This window comes from Oncorhynchus keta, chromosome 19, assembly GCF_023373465.1.
Source record: "Oncorhynchus keta strain PuntledgeMale-10-30-2019 chromosome 19, Oket_V2, whole genome shotgun sequence".
NCBI lineage: Eukaryota > Metazoa > Chordata > Actinopteri > Salmoniformes > Salmonidae > Oncorhynchus > Oncorhynchus keta.
The window spans coordinates 72,587,923-72,605,354 of NC_068439.1; the positions used below are offsets into that span (position 1 = coordinate 72,587,923).

Sequence of the window (17,432 nt, forward strand, 5' to 3'; positions counted from 1 at the left end):
GTTCAAAAGTGCTGAACTCGCTCAATGTCTTAATCGAAATTACGGATTGCCTCTTATCTGCTCGTCGTCCCCTTATGACATAGTTTGTACATCTCAATTGTCAGTAGAAACCACATTTGCTTCAGCAAGTCAGCCATATCATCTATGTTTTTTTAAAGGCAGTAAATTAGGTTTTGCAGCCAGACAAGGCTCTGCTGATAGCCAGATGTAGCAATGATAAGGATTCACTCCATGGTGCTGAAAAGAAATCTCTGCTGTTGAGACAGCTTTATGTAGGTACTACAATTTGTGGGCACCATATGTCAGCTTCATAGTGCAATTAATGCATTGCTTAGTGTTGTGTTGTGGCTTAGAGTTTTCCACACCAAGATTGACATGCTAAAATCGCCACTGCCTGAGAGGACCATAAAACGTTTTTTGCATATAGTAATTCAGAGTTCACCCTGTACAGATAGATAGATACAAGTTACCACTGAGATCATACATCCATATAGATAGCATCAGAGTTATCCTCAGTAAACAAGTTTCAGTGTCACGACTTCCGACGAAGTTGGTTTGTTCGGGCGGCGGTCGACGTCACCGACCTTCTCGCTATTGCCGATCCACTTCATCTTGCCTTGTCTTCCATCACACCTGGTTCCAATTCCATCAATTACATGTTGAGTATTTAACCCTCTGTTCCCCCCCATGTCCGTAATTGTTTGTTGTTGTGCTTGTGCGCGGTATGCTGTTAGTTACCGGGTTTTGGTTTGACCCATTTATTGAATTATTCTGTTGACGGTGGTTTATGGTTATTAAACACAACCGTTATAAATCAGTTTCTGCTCTCCTGCGCCTGACTTATCTGCCGCCAGTAGCATCGCATTACATTCAGACAGAAACCAGACATGGATACTATAGTAGTATTCTACCATTCAGTGCTCTGGATACTGTACCAAAGAGATAAAGGGCTGACTAATCCTTAAATAAAAAAATTGTCCTTTGTTCCTTGACCGTTTTCTTTGCAACTCCAGGTGTCAGACAGCACAAATTAAGGCAGAGCCTACAAGACCACAACAAAACCTCTCACAATGGGTTTCCATTAATAATGGCTAATTTTACAAAAATACTTCCTCCCCTGCCACACACACCCTAAACCGGGCCCTCAACAAAGAAAACCAAAGGAAGAAGAAACTGCACCCGGGGCCACTTCAACCAACCTCATTCACCTCAGCTCTGTCAAGCAGCAGTTGTGTGACAACAGGAAGGAAGGAAACAGAAACTGAAGTGTTTTCCTTGTTACCTTGGCTGCACATAAGAATCTGCCTCTCTCAGGGTGACCACGAGTCATACAAACAGCACTGCACTGAGGCCTCAGCTCAAGAGGTAAGATCCTGTCTTCATCTGACTGTTTTACTTTTTTTGGTGGGGGGCTTTGAGAAGAAACGGCTCATGCAGCTGATACCGTAGTTGTTCTTCAGTAAGTGTCACAATTGTTTTTTCTTTGTTTGATTGGTTTGCACATGAGGCAATTTTAAGGATAAGATAAGAAACTAGGTATTCCATGAGGTCAATGCCTCAAGGCCTTGTCAGCTTGGTGGCCTCTACCTAACCCTGGCATTTCTGGATGATTCTTGGGATTTAGTCCTTCCAGTTGCCATCCACAGTATAGGACTATTGCATATTCCATTACTGCAATGCTCAGCAGTATACTAAGGAGGTAAATTACTTTTAGAAGTGATCTACAGCCTCTACAGAGCATTTAGGGTTTATCTTTATGACTGTGAGTGGTACTGTAGGTGTTTGAAATTGCTCTCATTCTGAATCTGCTGCAAAGCAATGCATAGGTTTCTATTCTGTGGTTGTTTCATCTGTGCTCTCTTTTAGTTGTCTGCATAGCCATGGCTCGGCAGCCGATGGGCGCTTAGATCTCTTCTGTGAGAAACACTGTTGTAGTCACCACATGTCAATTCCATTTCAATTGAGTCAATTCAGGGAGTTAACTTAACAATTCAGGGAGAAACCCATTGCTTATCCTTGCCTAGATTGACTGAATTTAAATTGATCTCAACCCTGGTGAGAAATGCAACCTATTTCAGAGGAGCTTTATTTGGTATCTGTGTTGAACTGTGAGGATACAGAAATGCAATGGTGGAAAAAGACTCCAACACTCAGACATCATTTACAAACTAAGCACGTGTTTAGTGAGTCCGCCAGATCAGAGTTATTAGGGATGACCAGGAATGTTCTCTTGAGAAGTGTGTGAATTAGCCCATTTCTTGTCCTGCTAGGATTCAAAATGTAAATAGTAATTTGTTGGGGTGTCGGGAAAATGTATGGAGTAAAAATAGTAATTTTTATTAGGAATGTAGTGAAGTAAAAGTAAAAGTTGTAAAGTAAAATACAGATACCCTAAAAAACTACTAAAGTAGTACTTTCAAGTATTTTTACTTCATTACTTTACACCACTGAAGAAATGGTGGTGTCTCCTGTTGCTATGTACATCTCTTCGGACGAGTTGAGTAAGGTAAGTAAGTATTGGTTATCAGCGAGGTAACTTCTTCCAGGAAACGTTTCTATGCTTGGGTAACGTGTCTGTGGGCCCCATGAGTTCTCACAGCAGACAGACACGTTTGTGGTCCCACACACATACACCGGGCCGGCTCCAGGCATAAGCGGTCACTTAGGACCCCCGGCTGCTGTGAGAACGCACTATACTCTCATGGTGCCCACTTTTTTAAAAATTAACTCAGTCGGGGTCTCAATTTACTATTGAGAGTAAGAATAGTACAATTCAATTTCAAAACTTGGTTGTGCATCAGCAGTTTCTCTTATTATGTCAGTCACTCAATTAGCTGACAATTGGTCAGCTATCTAAACTTGTGTTAATCATGGCCGAATACCAACCAGGCACACAGCGCACATGACTAGGGGGCCTGACCACCATGTGGCCACATTGATCTTGTTAGTCATTCTCACTCATATCATATTAACATGGCATAAGTCATGACAAATTGTGTAGAATTGTAGGAATTTTGCTTTCTGTCCTATTGCGGAAATTCTCGTTTATGTTTCACCTCCGAAGAATGACACAGGCTGATAATGCGTATTCACTAATTGGGGATGGGAATGTTGTGGTGATTTCCACGTGGAGTGGAGAAATAAAAACAAGAACCTGTCAGTGTAGCTAGCTAGCATGCTAACTTTATCTAGATAGCTAAAGTTAAATGTTGTTGCTACACTGTATTCAAAAGATTAGCCAGATGGCTAGGCTATGGCTGGTTCTGGATTTGTCAGAAGTAGTTAGGGAAAACTTTGCCACAGATGGATAGGAAGTATCTTTGACTTTGCCATCTATTGTAATCTCTAAAGTTTTGGCATTTTCTATATATTGCGGCAGCGAATGAGCCATAGAAAGAATAACATGAAGCTCCAGTAATATGGCTAGCCTAACTATTGAACGGTTTGGACTACATTATGATGGACACGGTGCAACCTTTAGTATTCTGCTGCAGGCTATTCGGCTTAGCTACAGCAATGTCAAATCAGCCCGTGCCAGTCTTGGGGAAGCTACACTGAAAATATAGTTTACTTAGCTACCAATTACTTCACACTGGAACTTCAGTTACATTAAAGCTAAAGTTAGAAAAAGTAGTTCACTACATCCAAACTACTAGATAATTATCATATCTAAATCTGAAATGTCATAGACCATAAATTGAAAAAACAGATCACTCTGGAGTCAGATGACAACAGAATGTGTAATTTAGCCTAAACACAAAAATAATTAGGCACACAGTGTTTCAAGCTAAAATTAGGCAGGTTTTATGTGAAACAAGTCTGTAAATTCTTGCCAACTTCACCTATATTTGGTTTTCATTTAGCAAAAAAAAGACTGTAGTTCCAGTAGTTAGCTATACCACATGTCAAAAAGTAATGAACTGAAAACACTACCAATATTTGAATTTAGTTAGGCTACCACCAAGCTACTGTAAAATTTAATTAAACTAGAAATGTAATTACATATAGTTCACTACACTGGCCCGTGCACATGACATGTTTCTCACAACTAGGGGGAAGTTAAATGATACAAAGTACAATGACTTTGATCATGATGCACGCGGCAAATTATACTGTTATGTATCAACAACCTGAACGCATCTTACACGAAACAACAATAGAAATGTAACAGCACAAAATAGATACATCCGTAAAAAATAAATGTGCGGATGCCCTTTCATTATCGGATAGACACTTGTGATTTCTAGATGCACTTATTCAAAGCAGTAGCCTCGTACGAACCATCCTGATCTCGCGAGCTCACATTCTGTTTCTCTACACGAAACACAGTCTGCATTAAACACTTAAAATACACACCCTCAAATTAAGTGGACACTTTATTTGTTTTATTAACAACAAATCAATACAGAAAGTACATGTATATAGATTAGTAGCACCATTTCTAACTTATTCAAATTCGTTTTTACTTACATGTGTATGTTGACTATATTGACGATGAGGTTCCAAGCTTTGGCGGACTTTTCTTAGCGGATGTACAATCATTGTGAATTGAATTATTGGGCGTTTCAGGCTTCGAAGTGAACATTGTGCACTTGAAAACTCAATTAAAAACGAGGGCTGACGTTGCAAACTTCTTTTGCTTGGCTAATTATTTGGACTGACGACAAATATAACCGAGGGAATTCCCCAAAGGGCATAGGGCTGAGGGTTTAGGGCCGTCTACTTCGAGCTTGAAACGGAGCCAGAATGTGAGCTGGCGAGATCAGGGTGGTTATTATAAGGCTATCAAGGCAGTGGTCAAACCATTCATCTCGGAGCGATGGGGGATGCGGGATTCCAAAATGCAATCAATTTCACCATTTACAAAATACAGACTGGCTCAAAAATAAGTGAAACTTGACAAATTATCTAATGGATTATGATAATTTGCTGGTAAAGAAAAGTGGAGGTGTAAAACAAGACATTTGCTCCATAGTTCAGGCGAAAAGCTGTTTGGCTCAGCTAAATATCATCGATTATATTGCTCAGCTCACTCGCGACTAGCAAAGAGGAAGAACTTTGCAAGTGTTTCTGATTAATAAATGCCATGTTGGTTGGTGGTAACATTCAAATAAAACCCAGCCCTGAAAAGATATGTAGACTGAAAAGTATTAGCTTGTCATATCACAAGGCCTGCAGCATACCACCCTGCATCCGACTGCTGGCTTTCCTCTGAAGCTAAGCAGGGTTGGTCCTGGATGGGAGACCAGATGCTGCTAGAAGTGGTGTTTTGGTGGGCCAGTAGGAGGAACTCTCTCCTCTGGTCTAAAAAAAAATATCCCAATTCTCCAGGGCAGTGATTGGGGTCATTTCCCTGTGTAGGGTGCTGTCTTTCAGATGGGATGTTAAACAGGTGTCCTGACTCTCTGTGGTTGCTTAAGATCCCATGGCACTTATTGTAAGAGTAGGGGTGTTAACCCTGGTGTCCTGGCCCAAATACCATGCTGGCTACCTAATCATCCCCAGCTTCCAATTGGCTCATTCCCTCCTCTCCCCAGTAACTATTCCCCAGGTTGTCTAAGTCAATTTACTGGTAAAAAAAATAATAGGGCAAATGCACTGAAAATATCTGAAGTTACCACATTGGATTTCCACATCAACCTGAAATATATAATACAATGATTTATTGACTTAAATTGTTGTGTAAATTATGGATATTGTCTTTCAGCCAAAAAGTAATAATTTTGGCTGTTTAAAATGTCAAAATGTTCTCTCCGCCCCGTGGTAAAATTGCAAGAAATAAACTGTGAAACTTACATTTTCTCTCTGCCGTCAAGAGCCACTAAAATGTTATGCCATCCATGAGGTGGGCCCCCCCCCCAACCAAATCTTGCTTAGGACCCCCAGAAGGACCTAAGCGAGTGTGTGTGTGCGCACGTACACACACACAGTGAGGTGTCCTACTGTCATTACTGTGGTGGATTGAATCAGGTCACCGTCACGTCTGGGAATTCATCATCCTCATTAACCAAGCATAGCCCTCATCCCCATTATCTACACTTAAGCTGTCATGGTGGTCTGCTAGCGCCAGTAATCATTAAATTAGTGCATTTCACCATAACAGTTTAACGGTTTAATATGACGGTCAGAAACGGACATTTGCCATTCAAATTTAGTGCTGTAAATGTTATTGACGTTAGGCTAAAGTCTGATGCTGCATTTGAAAAACAGCTCCTGAAAATACCTAATATTTTTTATAACCATAATTTCAACCCCCGCACACAATTGAGAAACAAGTGGAAGAGCTACTTTTAGTTATACATGGAATATTAATATATTATAACATTGTATTGTATAACTACAGTATATTATCAAAAGATAGCAGTTAATTGAATAGAAAACTTGTTACACTTGTTGCACTCTTTATGCTCAGTGTCTCCTGTCCACTCTCTTTATCAGAAATGCAGAACATGCATCCCAAATGACACCCTATTCCCTATCTAGTGCACTACTTTTGACCAGTAACCATAGGGCTGTAGGGAATAGGGTGTCATTTGAGACAGAACCATAAAGATGCTGCTGCTTCGCCATGGGGGATTGATCACATTAATTGTGACACCGATTGTTTACAGTGGCCCTCTGCTGTCTTGGAGAAAGGCAGAGACAACACATGATGGCCACCAGTCACTAATGAGGCTCTTTTACCCTTTCTCACCATGCTTCAGATTACATCTCCTCTCCCAAACCAAAATACACTCTGATGACGCTCTTTCTCACCATACTTCACATCCCGCCTCCCAAACTAAAAAAAGAAAAACAGACACATTAATAATGCAGCGGTTGGCATTTGGATAACGTGTGTGTGTCTATGTGTGTGATGCCTTCACTGGAGCATCACTACAATACTGGCAGAGTAGTCAGCTTGCTGTGACAGGATCGGTGCATGTGGGAGCTGTGGCAGGACCAAATGGGATTTACTATTCTGAGCAAAGCACTGTGACATTAAGGGCAAGTGTACAATACAGGAGTCGGGAGGAAGGGCGAGATACGTTCAATGGGTTATCAGATGGCTGTGATACTGTAGCATTATACACAGCACCAGTGGAGGCTGCTGAGGAGAGTACAGCACATAATAATGGCTGCAGTTGAGTTAATGGAAACCATATATTTGATACCATTCTACCTATTCCGCTCCAGCCATTACCACGAGCCCGTCCTCCCCAATTAAGGGGCCACCAACCTCCTGTGCACAGCATGCGGCATTGTCATTCTGTTGGTCTTTCCCTGTTCTGCCTTAGTGAGTGGGATGTTACTGTGAGGGCTACAATGACTAAATGACTGGTTGCTCTTTTCTTGTCCTAGTGAACAAAGTGAACATCAGTCATCGGACTTTGTGAAGAGGATCCCTGCGACTATAGGTCAGAGTTTGCTTCTTGGATGCAGCACTATGAGTGGGTTAGAGAGCAGAGCTTAAGAGGTAGTGCTGGTCACCAGAGCACAAACATATCACGGTCTGTGATGCGAAGCGGAGAGAGCTTCTGTGAATATCGTGACAGGGACATGGGATGTCTCTGACTGTGCAGCGAAATCAACATGACTTTCATTCTGCCCTCAGTCTGGTAACAAGTGAAGACGTCGTCCAGCTTGAAGCAACATCCGGCACCCAATAAAAAGAGAAAGAGGGTGGAACAAAGGGAGGAGACAGAAGAAGAATAAGCGAGAGAGAGAGAGAAAAGGAGAGACTAGAGAGGTAAAGTGGAGAGAAGAAAGAAACTCACATTTTTACAGATGGATCTGGGCGTGCTCAAGGCTCTGGAGAGAGAGAAGGTTCTGGAGGTTCTTCAGAGAGACAAACTTTTACGCAGCACGGATGACGACAGAATAAGGTAGACAACATAATTTACTTCAGCCAAGCTTTTCACATTCACTGCATGGACACACTGTATAACAACAACACTCAGAGGGTACTTCAGGATCTGTGGAGACAATGATAACGCTTAACTGATGCCCCTCAAAATAGTATTCACAATCGTTGGTATAAAATGTATCATTAATACTATAATGCATTTAATTAGAATGAATTGCCAGTGGCTGACTGACAGGAAAAGTGGATGCGAAGAGATGATCAGTACAGTTAAAGCACTGCCATCATTACTGTACCTCAGGCTGCTGAGGGGAGGACGGCTCATAATAATGGCCAGAACGGAGCAAATGGAATGGAATGGCATCAGACACATAGAAACCATGTGTTTAATACCATTCCACTAATTCCACTTCAGCCATTACCACGAGCTTGTCCTCCCCAATTAAATTGCCATCAACCTCCTGTGCTGTATCCCCCACCTGCGACCATCTACTGTTACAGGAGGCTGAAGACGGAGCTACAGGAGATCCGAAGGAAAGGTGCCAAGGGTTTTGCACGGCAGTACAGCGAAAGGACTTGCGCCCGCTGTCAGAGGCAGCTGGGAATGTTCTGGAACTCGGGCGCCGTGTGCCGAGGCTGCAGCCACCGCGTCTGCAACAAGTGTCGCGTGGGCGTGTCCGCCCTGGACTGGAAGTGCACCGTCTGCCACGCCTACAGGTAGGAGGCATGTCAGTGCCGTAACATAGACGTAGATGTCAGAACCGTAACATAGAAAGTTATGTCAATACCAAAACTGTAACATAGACTCACATGTCAGCACTGTAACATAGAATGTTATGTTATTGCTATAACATATACTTTTATGTTAGTGCAATAACATATTGTCATGTCAGTGCCGTAACATAGAATGTATGCTCTAACCTCTAACCTCTAACTGTATGCTCTAACCTCTAACCTCTAACCTCTAACCTCTAACTGTATGCTCTAACCTCTAACCTCTAACTGTATGCTCTAAACTCTAACTGTATGCTCTAACCTCTAACTGTATGCTCTAACCTCTTTATTATTGGTATCCTCTATCCTTTATTCAATATTTTAAGGCGTGTTAACATGTTGAGAGAATGAACTGACAAAATGTACAGTATTTCCTTTGTAATCTAAACCAGGGCTGTTCAATATCGGTCCTGGAGGGCTAAAACACTTCTGGGTTTCATCCTGTCCTTCTTATAAGGGACTAATTCCAACCTGGGACAACAGGTGAGTGTAATTTACTAGCAAGTAGAAACAAAAACCAGAAGTGTTTCGGCCTTCCAGGACCAGAATTGAACAGCCCTGGTAAACAAAGGATAATTTATCTCAAATCCATTTCTTCACACTTCTTAGGAAGGTTAAGATCAGGTCCGGGGAGTGGTTTTTGGAAGAAAGGGACAAGAAATTTCCACCTGACTCGGGTTTGTTTCCTTTACCCATCACATGACTAATTCTCTCATAAGTAAAATGCCAGTATGAAAAAGTAAGAACCCATATGCACTCATGAAATTACTAAAATGTAAAAATGCCTTGTATGTCTAAAAACACAGCTATACAGTACAGTACTAGTCAAGTAATACATCATACAGCTAGATGTGTTTCAGTTGTTTTGCATGGTATTGAAAAGTGGTCTTCTACATAATCTTCTGATGTGTGTATGGTTTAGAGAACTGCTTTGACTGAATAATGCATTGTTGCCGTCTGCTAGGACATTGCCTGGGAGAGTGGGATAGAGTCCATAACAGTAATATTTAATAGTGTATGTGTACTGGTGTTGGCAGCTATAGCAATACTCTTTTAATTTACAGAAAGGCATGAGACTGTTGGGGAGAAGCTACTAAAGTCTTACCAGAGGTTGAGGTGAGTCAATGGGCAGTCATAATTTATAAATGTATTGTATACTACTGTATTATGTGACCATAGTGTCTGATAGAGATATTAGACACAGATGGATGCAGGTATGTACTTTTTCAATATTTAAAAACATGTATTTCATCAGAAATTGGTGGGCAAAACACTGTTCAGTGAAAATATAACTTTTAAAAGCTCATTCTGTTAAGTCATGCCCAAATAATGGTTGACTTATCCTATACTTGTGCGGCCAAAGCATACATTTGTGAGAGGGGAAAAAAAACACTTAAAAACCCCCACTTCAAACTATCTGACTGTTTCAAAAATGTTTGCCATTTCCTCATATAACGTGATGTCACGTTTTTGGCCGAGACGTCTCATTGGCTGGCCTGGCCAATCAGCTGTTTACTTGTTATTACTATTTTTAGCAACCAGTATACACCTACACCGTTCAAACACAGAAAAACGGCTTATTTAACTACTTAATTACATTTTGGGGGGGAAGAAAAACTATTTAACTTATATTGTGATGAATTATAGGTCATGTTTAATAGAAATATGGAAATAGCATTCTCTGTGTGTGTGTTTCACTTTCCAGTCATATAACAGTCGTTCCGCCAACCGCTCCACCCTGGTGAGTCCCTGATCCACCTCTACGCAGAGGACACCATTCTGTATACTTCCGGCCCTTCTTTGGACACTGTGTTAACAACCCTCCAGGCAAGCTTCAATGCCATTACAACTCTCCTTCCGTGGCCTCCAATTGCTCTTAAATACAAGTAAAACTAAATGCATGCTCTTCAACCGATCGCTACCTGCACCTACCCGCCTGTCCAACATCACTACTCTGGACGGCTCTGACTTAGAATACGTGGACAACTACAAATACTTAGGTGTCTGGTTAGACTGTAAACTCTCCTTCCAGACCCATATCAAACATCTCCAATCCAAAGTTAAATCTAGAATTGGCTTCCTATTTCGCAACAAAGCATCCTTCACTCATGCTGGCAAACATACCCTTGTAAAACTGACCATCCTACCAATCCTCGACTTTGGCGATGTCATTTACAAAATAGCCTCCAATACCCTACTCAACAAATTGGATGCAGTGCAATCCGTTTTGTCACCAAAGCCCCATATACTACCCACCATCGCGACCTGTACGCTCTCGTTGGCTGGCCCTCGCTTCATACTCGTCGCCAAACCCACTGGCTCCATGTCATCTACAAGACCCTGCTAGGTAAAGTCCCCCCTTATCTCAGCTCGCTGGTCACCATAGCATCTCCCACCTGTAGCACACGCTCCAGCAGGTATATCTCTCTAGTCACCCCCAAAACCAATTCTTTCTTTGGCCGCCTCTCCTTCCAGTTCTCTGCTGCCAATGACTGGAACGAACTACAAAAATCTCTGAAACTGGAAACACTTATCTCCCTCACTAGCTTTAAGCACCAACTGTCAGAGCATCTTACAGATTACTGCACCTGTACATAGCCCACCTATAATTTAGCCCAAACAACTACCTCTTTCCCAACTGTATTTAATTTATTTATTTATTTTGCTCCTTTGCACCCCATTATTTTTATTTCTACTTTGCACATTCTTCCATTGCAAAACTACCATTCCAGTGTTTTACTTGCTATATTGTATTTACTTTGCCACCATGGCCTTTTTTGCCTTTACCTCCCTTCTCACCTAATTTGCTCACATTGTATATAGACTTGTTTATACTGTATTATTGACTGTATGTTTGTTTTACTCCATGTGTAACTCTGTGTCATTGTATCTGTCGAACTGCTTTGCTTTATCTTGGCCAGGTCGCAATTGTAAATGAGAACTTGTTCTCAACTTGCCTATCTGGTTAAATAAAGGTGAAATAAAAATAAAATAAAATGACGATGGTCCATCCTTCAGCAGATCAGGGGTAAGGTGAAATAAAGATATCCAAATGATCTCCCACTTAAAAGGCTTTAAAAACCATCTGAGAAGTAACATGTGCAAAAATGCTGAACTTATTGTAAAAGGGCAGGATTAACCAAGTAAAAAGGTACACAATGTATGGCTAAAACTGTCTCACCTTACACACACAATAATCTCTCAAACAATGACACACACCTGCTGTTAAAGGCCATTGCTTCAATAATTAGGTCAGTGAGACCACACCTTTAGCATTTAGCATTTTAGCATTTTTCGCGCATCATGTACAAACCATCCAAAAGTATCTCAAATTGATTGAAGCTCAACAAAGTCACTTAGAGGATTTGAACATGATGTCCAAAAAATCCAAGAGGTGCAATTGACATTGCAGCTATAGAATTGTCTGGAATTATGAATTGTTAAAATGAAAGGGATTCTGCATACAACTTATTTTATTCAATAAATAGGTTGTGAAGGGCTCACTCCTTCACAGTTTCATGAACCACAATTATGACTTGGTCTGTCAGATGTATTGTCAATCATCTCTAGGGACTGAACAATTCCTTTAAAAAAAACATTCACCAAGTCTATGGAGGACCTGATGGTTTCCCTCACAAGCCACATGAGAAGTAAGTGACTCTTTTGAGCCATTTTGGTATTTATGAAGAAAAAGGCTGCATTCCAAACACTTAAAAGACACACCCTGGGCCTCCCGAGTGGTGCAGTGGTCTAAGGCACTGCATCACTGTACTAGCTGTGCCACTAGAAATCCTGAGTTAGTCCAGGAAACTTCTGTCGCAGTAGTTTTCGTTGCAAACTTCCCTTGCTTGGCTAGTCATTTGGACCGAAGACAAATATGGCTACAGGGATTCCCCCAAGGGCATAAGGCGAAGAAGGTAAGTGGACTAGGGTGTGTCTTTTATGATTTTGAAACGCAGCCAAGGTCTCTGTAAAAAAAAACTGTATGATCTTTCAATGTGAAGTAATTTTATGTACATCTTGGTGAGAACTATGATCCAAGAAAATCAAAACAGTGACACATTTCCTCTGAGCGTTATCGCAAACCTTAATGTAATTTGTCGATAAGATATCCTTGCGATCAGTTGTCGGTGTTAAGGAAACCGCACCTAGGAAATAAGATAAGATATGATACTGTATCTATATTGAAGCTTGTTCGCAAGCAGCACGTCAGAAGTGCTATGTTATGGATGGAGACGGTCTGTGTGTGTTATCCACCCTACCGTTCGGGTTGCAGGGTTCTCCAGGTCGCAACAGGATGTACGAGTGGAACAGGATCTTCTTACAGTGGACAACAGGCAGGGACAGAGCACTGTCTGGAAAAGCCTCTCTGACACAAACATCAACAAATACAACAATGTAAGAGAAACCAAATACATATCAACCCCTCAACTTTGTCAAAGTATCACACTATCAAGTCACAGACCACATATATTTCGTCAAACCCCTGGGGTAAAATCAAAGAGACCCCACCTACATATGACACGTATGACACTGATAACTATTTCAGATAGGAAAGAGGGAGACTTTAGAAACAGCTATTGGACCAACCTTTAATAATGATACACATTTCCATCTTGTCAAGAGGTTCAAGCCTCTCAGTGGAATGGCTAAGATGTTGGACTGACAGACACAGGGACCCGGATTCAAGTACCAGTTGCGCTTCCCTGGAAATTCACTAGAAAATGAACAAAAGTATACTATATTTCAACAGACACAACCTCTCTCCTCAAAGCTTACCAAAGGCCCCAGTCTTACCAACCTGTTCAAGAAGAGCCGGAATGATGACCAGAGCAGTTCCTCGTCAGGGGCAGATGAGGACCTTTCTCTGGGTTCAGAGTACTCATGGGGAAAGAGGGTGAGTTGAGTGCCCTGATGATGAAGAAAAGAGACATAAAGAACACAGGGACTTGTGCAACAGCAGCCCGTGCCAAACTACACAATCTATTTGACATTTTATCAGATAAGGATTGTTGTTATGTGGTTGTCGTGTCTTTTTCCTGTCTCGCATAGCTGCATAGTCTTGTCGCTGGCGGAGAAGCTAGAAAGGAATGCTTCCAAAACCTATGAATACATTACGGAATAGACCTGCATTATGCTGTCATAACATCCTTTTAAAGAGGCAATGTGACATGTTGATCTGTATATAAAAATGTATATATATATTAATATTACAGGGCAGTAGTGCTAGTAGCACTGGTACAGACTGTGGACTCTTGGAGATCAACAGAGTGACAGGGGAGCTAAAGCTCGCCATCGCCTTCAACCACATCACTTCCTGCCTGGAGATCACAATAAACGGCTGCAGAAACCTGGCGTATGGAGATATCAAGAGGAAGAAGTGTCACCCGTAAGCATTATTACTCAATACACCAGATTATAGAAATAGGCCCTACCCATCATTGAATGCTTACTTGATTGGGGAGGCCCATTCTAGTAATTCTATGTCTTTCATAACAGATTATTACTCTCTGTTGTACTGATATATCCATTTGCAAACTAGATCTCCTCACGCTGTACTGTATGTGTCAACATCATTGGCAGGTACGTCAAAGTCTACCTACTGCCGGAGAAGTCTCAGAGCAGCAAACTGAAGACAACTATCAAGAGGAACACAACGGATCCCATTTATAATGAAATTTTACAGGTAAGGAGACAAATATTATGGGCCACAAAACATAGTAAAAACTTGTTCAACTGAAAATCAAAACAAGCTTCAATTTAGTGTCTAAAGAACACCCTGAACTGGCTTAAAAGTAGTGAGTGGAATAGGCTACATGGCAATGAAATCTCCTGTTTTTCACCCATCTACATATTGTATTCCCTGATGCACATTGCCAGATGGAGAGCCCCTTGTTGTCCAGGAGTACTCTGCAGGTGTCTGTGTGGCACTCTGCGACCCTGAAGAAGAAGGTGTTTCTGGGAGAGGTCCTCGTCCCGCTGGAGGGCTGTATATTTAAGGACAGCACCACCCAGGGCTCCAACAGGTACCCCCTGTGTCCAAAGGTAGGGTATAACTGCTGACCATGAAGAAACGTTCACACAATACCCTTTATCTTTATAAAACAATATTTTGGGGAAAAAGTTTTGTTCAACTTGCTGGTGTGTCTCCTCTGTCCTCTCTCTATCTCACTTCTCTCTCGGTCAATAGCCTGAGAGTCCAGAAGGGAATGCAGTAGAGCAGGATACAGCAGGTCAGAATGAAGTTCACCTCCTTGTCCCAGCCGTCCTGGGTTTGCCACACAGATGGTAAGTTGACTCTCTACCATTCACGCACCGAAACGTTTTGCTACAGAAAACAAATGTTTATATCTCAGTTAGTCCCTCCCTGTTTCATTCTGTTTTCACCTGTTTGGTGTCTAATGAATAAGACCTAATTTTGAAACAGTTTAGTGTGTTTTTACAGTACCAGTGGTCAGAAGATCCTTATATTGGTTTGAAATGACCTTGATTTATTTTGTTCTTCCTCACAGCGGTTCAGATTGGACCACATGTTGGTCAACTGACTGTTCTTGTCACTGTTGCCAAAAATCTGCCCACTAAAGCAAACAACAGTCAGAACACCTTTGTGAAAGAGTAAATGTATGATTAGCGTGTGTGTTTGCTGGGGTGTGATATTGTGTGTCTGTTCTAGGTGTGTTGTGTGTTTATGTATCTATGAGTACATGTGTTTCATGCATACATACAGTACGTGTGTGTGTGTGTTTTATCAACTATATGTTTATGTTAGAGGAATTTAATTATTGTGTTCATTAACCAATTCAATTAAAACACTGTCAGTTTCTAAGAATTTGTAAGATTGTTATTTGCATAAAATGGACAGAGACCAGTCTCAAAATGAATCAATAGCGTAGAGCTCTGGTCATAATACCATGTACATTGGTTTATATGCCTCACATTTCGTCATAAATGTCTCTCCTCCTCTCAGATACAATGGCAATATAGTTCACAAGCCTTCTCACATTGTCTGCCACCTGTTAAACAATCTACTACAAGCCCAAGGTCTCTCCCCTCCCTGGGTAGGGACAGAATGTCCTGTTATCGTCAGCCAGTCTGACGATAGCTCCATTTGTTTCTAACAAGGAACAGAAAGTCCTTGTTCTAATTCTTGACACAAGCTACACACATTATATTCAGTATTATGATTATAAGAAGATTCATACATTCATACAGTAACAGAATAGTATTCTGTTTAGTTATAATTCTAAGCTAAATGTGTACATAATTTAGTCATTATTCATAAAAAATCCCATAACAGTTTATCTTTACATGTTTGTATTTTAGGTGCTTGACTCTTCCCGGGCCCAGAGAGCTGGTCCAGAGGACCCCTGTCCTGAAGAAGCCCAGTCCGGTGTGGTCTCACCAGCTGCTCTTCAGCAGAGTCACGCCCTATGACCTCCAGATCTGCACTCTGGAGCTTGACCTCTGGGACCACACCCCCTTTACCTTCTCAGACCGCCTCCTTGGCTGGGTCAGAATGGAAGCCGATAATATGGCTGTCTGTCATACCTTTACAATCATACAGTAGATTTGAATCAGTTTGCATGAAAATGAAATGGCGTAAATAGAAAAGTTTGACCAGGCCCATCCAAGGGGGCTTGAGGTGAGATACATTATTTGTTTTTAAATTCTTCAACTGGGTTTACTTCATCTAATACCAACTCCAGTTGTCTAACATCCCAGACTGAGTCAAACGTCAATGATAATTGAATTAACAAGAGCACCAATGTCCTATTTCACACAAATGTAATTTAGAGAGCCATCTGAGGAAACAGGTTTCACCTATTTCACCTTACAGGGTATTGAGGACTCTCTCTCCTTAGCATATAATTTCTCTCTTTTCATTCTCTCGTGCTCTCTCTCTCTGTGTGATGGACTCAGCTTAGTGCAGTCTCTGGTTTCACAAAACTATAAAACATTGAAAAAATATTTGTGAGAGGAAGCAAGGAAGGACTGATGATGTCACTGACCTGGCACTCTGTTAACCACGTGTTTCTTAGGGTCATCATGGCAACTGGTGCTGCAGACACCCAACATGTGGCATGACTTCAGTTTACCCATGCAAGCCAACATCAACAGCAGGAGAACATGATGTCAGAGTCAACAGGGGAAAAAAGCAACTGGACTGGACTCCCCACAAGAAAAACCTTGGCACTTTAAGGGCTCTATTCAATCCGTATCGCAGAAATTCAGCGTAATTTAAAGGCAATGCTCCCACATTAGCGGAGTCTGCATTTACGGTAAACGTTGCGCATGTCGGCTCAATATGAAATGACTTTTACATTTCTGCAATACAGACTGAATAGAGCCCCTACTCTACCTTTACCTCTATTTGCACTGACTGTCAGGCCCTTGCTTAGTGAAAGTCCCTTCTATTAACTATTTATGTTCAATTGATGACCTTTTATGTATTAAAAGGATGTTCTACTCAAAAGGAAACCTATTGTTCTTTATTACTGTTTTTAAAGGGACGTTCCACTCAAATACAACCCAGCATGATTTTTCCACTTTCCTTGGAAAATGGCCTACAACTGAGGTGTTCAAGTGGAAAATCATATTAAGTTGTATTTTGAGGGGAATATTCCTTGTGCTTTAAGCATGCTCACCTGATAACATTGAATGAATGTCATTAAACGTCTGAGAAAGTGAATGTCTACAACATAAGAAAACATGTGGTTGTCTCATTCTTTCTTAGTTTCTTCTTGTCCTTTCTATTCATGAGTTTCTGTAACCTGTAGTTAACCCCTAGCTAACGTTTCTCCCTCAAGTCAGATCA

At 41.3% G+C, this 17,432-nt stretch overlaps 1 protein-coding gene across 1 annotated transcript; it reads left to right on the forward strand.

Annotated features, from left to right (window-relative positions):
- The first annotated feature begins 1,309 nt into the window (after positions 1 to 1,309).
- sytl3 (synaptotagmin-like 3) lies at positions 1,310 to 17,412 on the forward strand. Its single transcript, XM_052468963.1, has 13 exons — positions 1,310 to 1,365; positions 7,342 to 7,865; positions 8,345 to 8,560; positions 9,227 to 9,294; positions 9,682 to 9,733; positions 10,323 to 10,358; positions 12,474 to 12,534; positions 13,371 to 13,514; positions 13,834 to 14,006; positions 14,201 to 14,303; positions 14,498 to 14,662; positions 14,808 to 14,905; positions 15,941 to 17,412. Exons 2-13 carry the CDS (start codon positions 7,768 to 7,770, stop codon positions 16,182 to 16,184), a joined length of 1,458 nt encoding a protein of 485 aa, XP_052324923.1. The 5' UTR covers positions 1,310 to 1,365; positions 7,342 to 7,767; the 3' UTR covers positions 16,185 to 17,412.
- Positions 17,413 to 17,432: the final 20 nt, after the last annotated feature.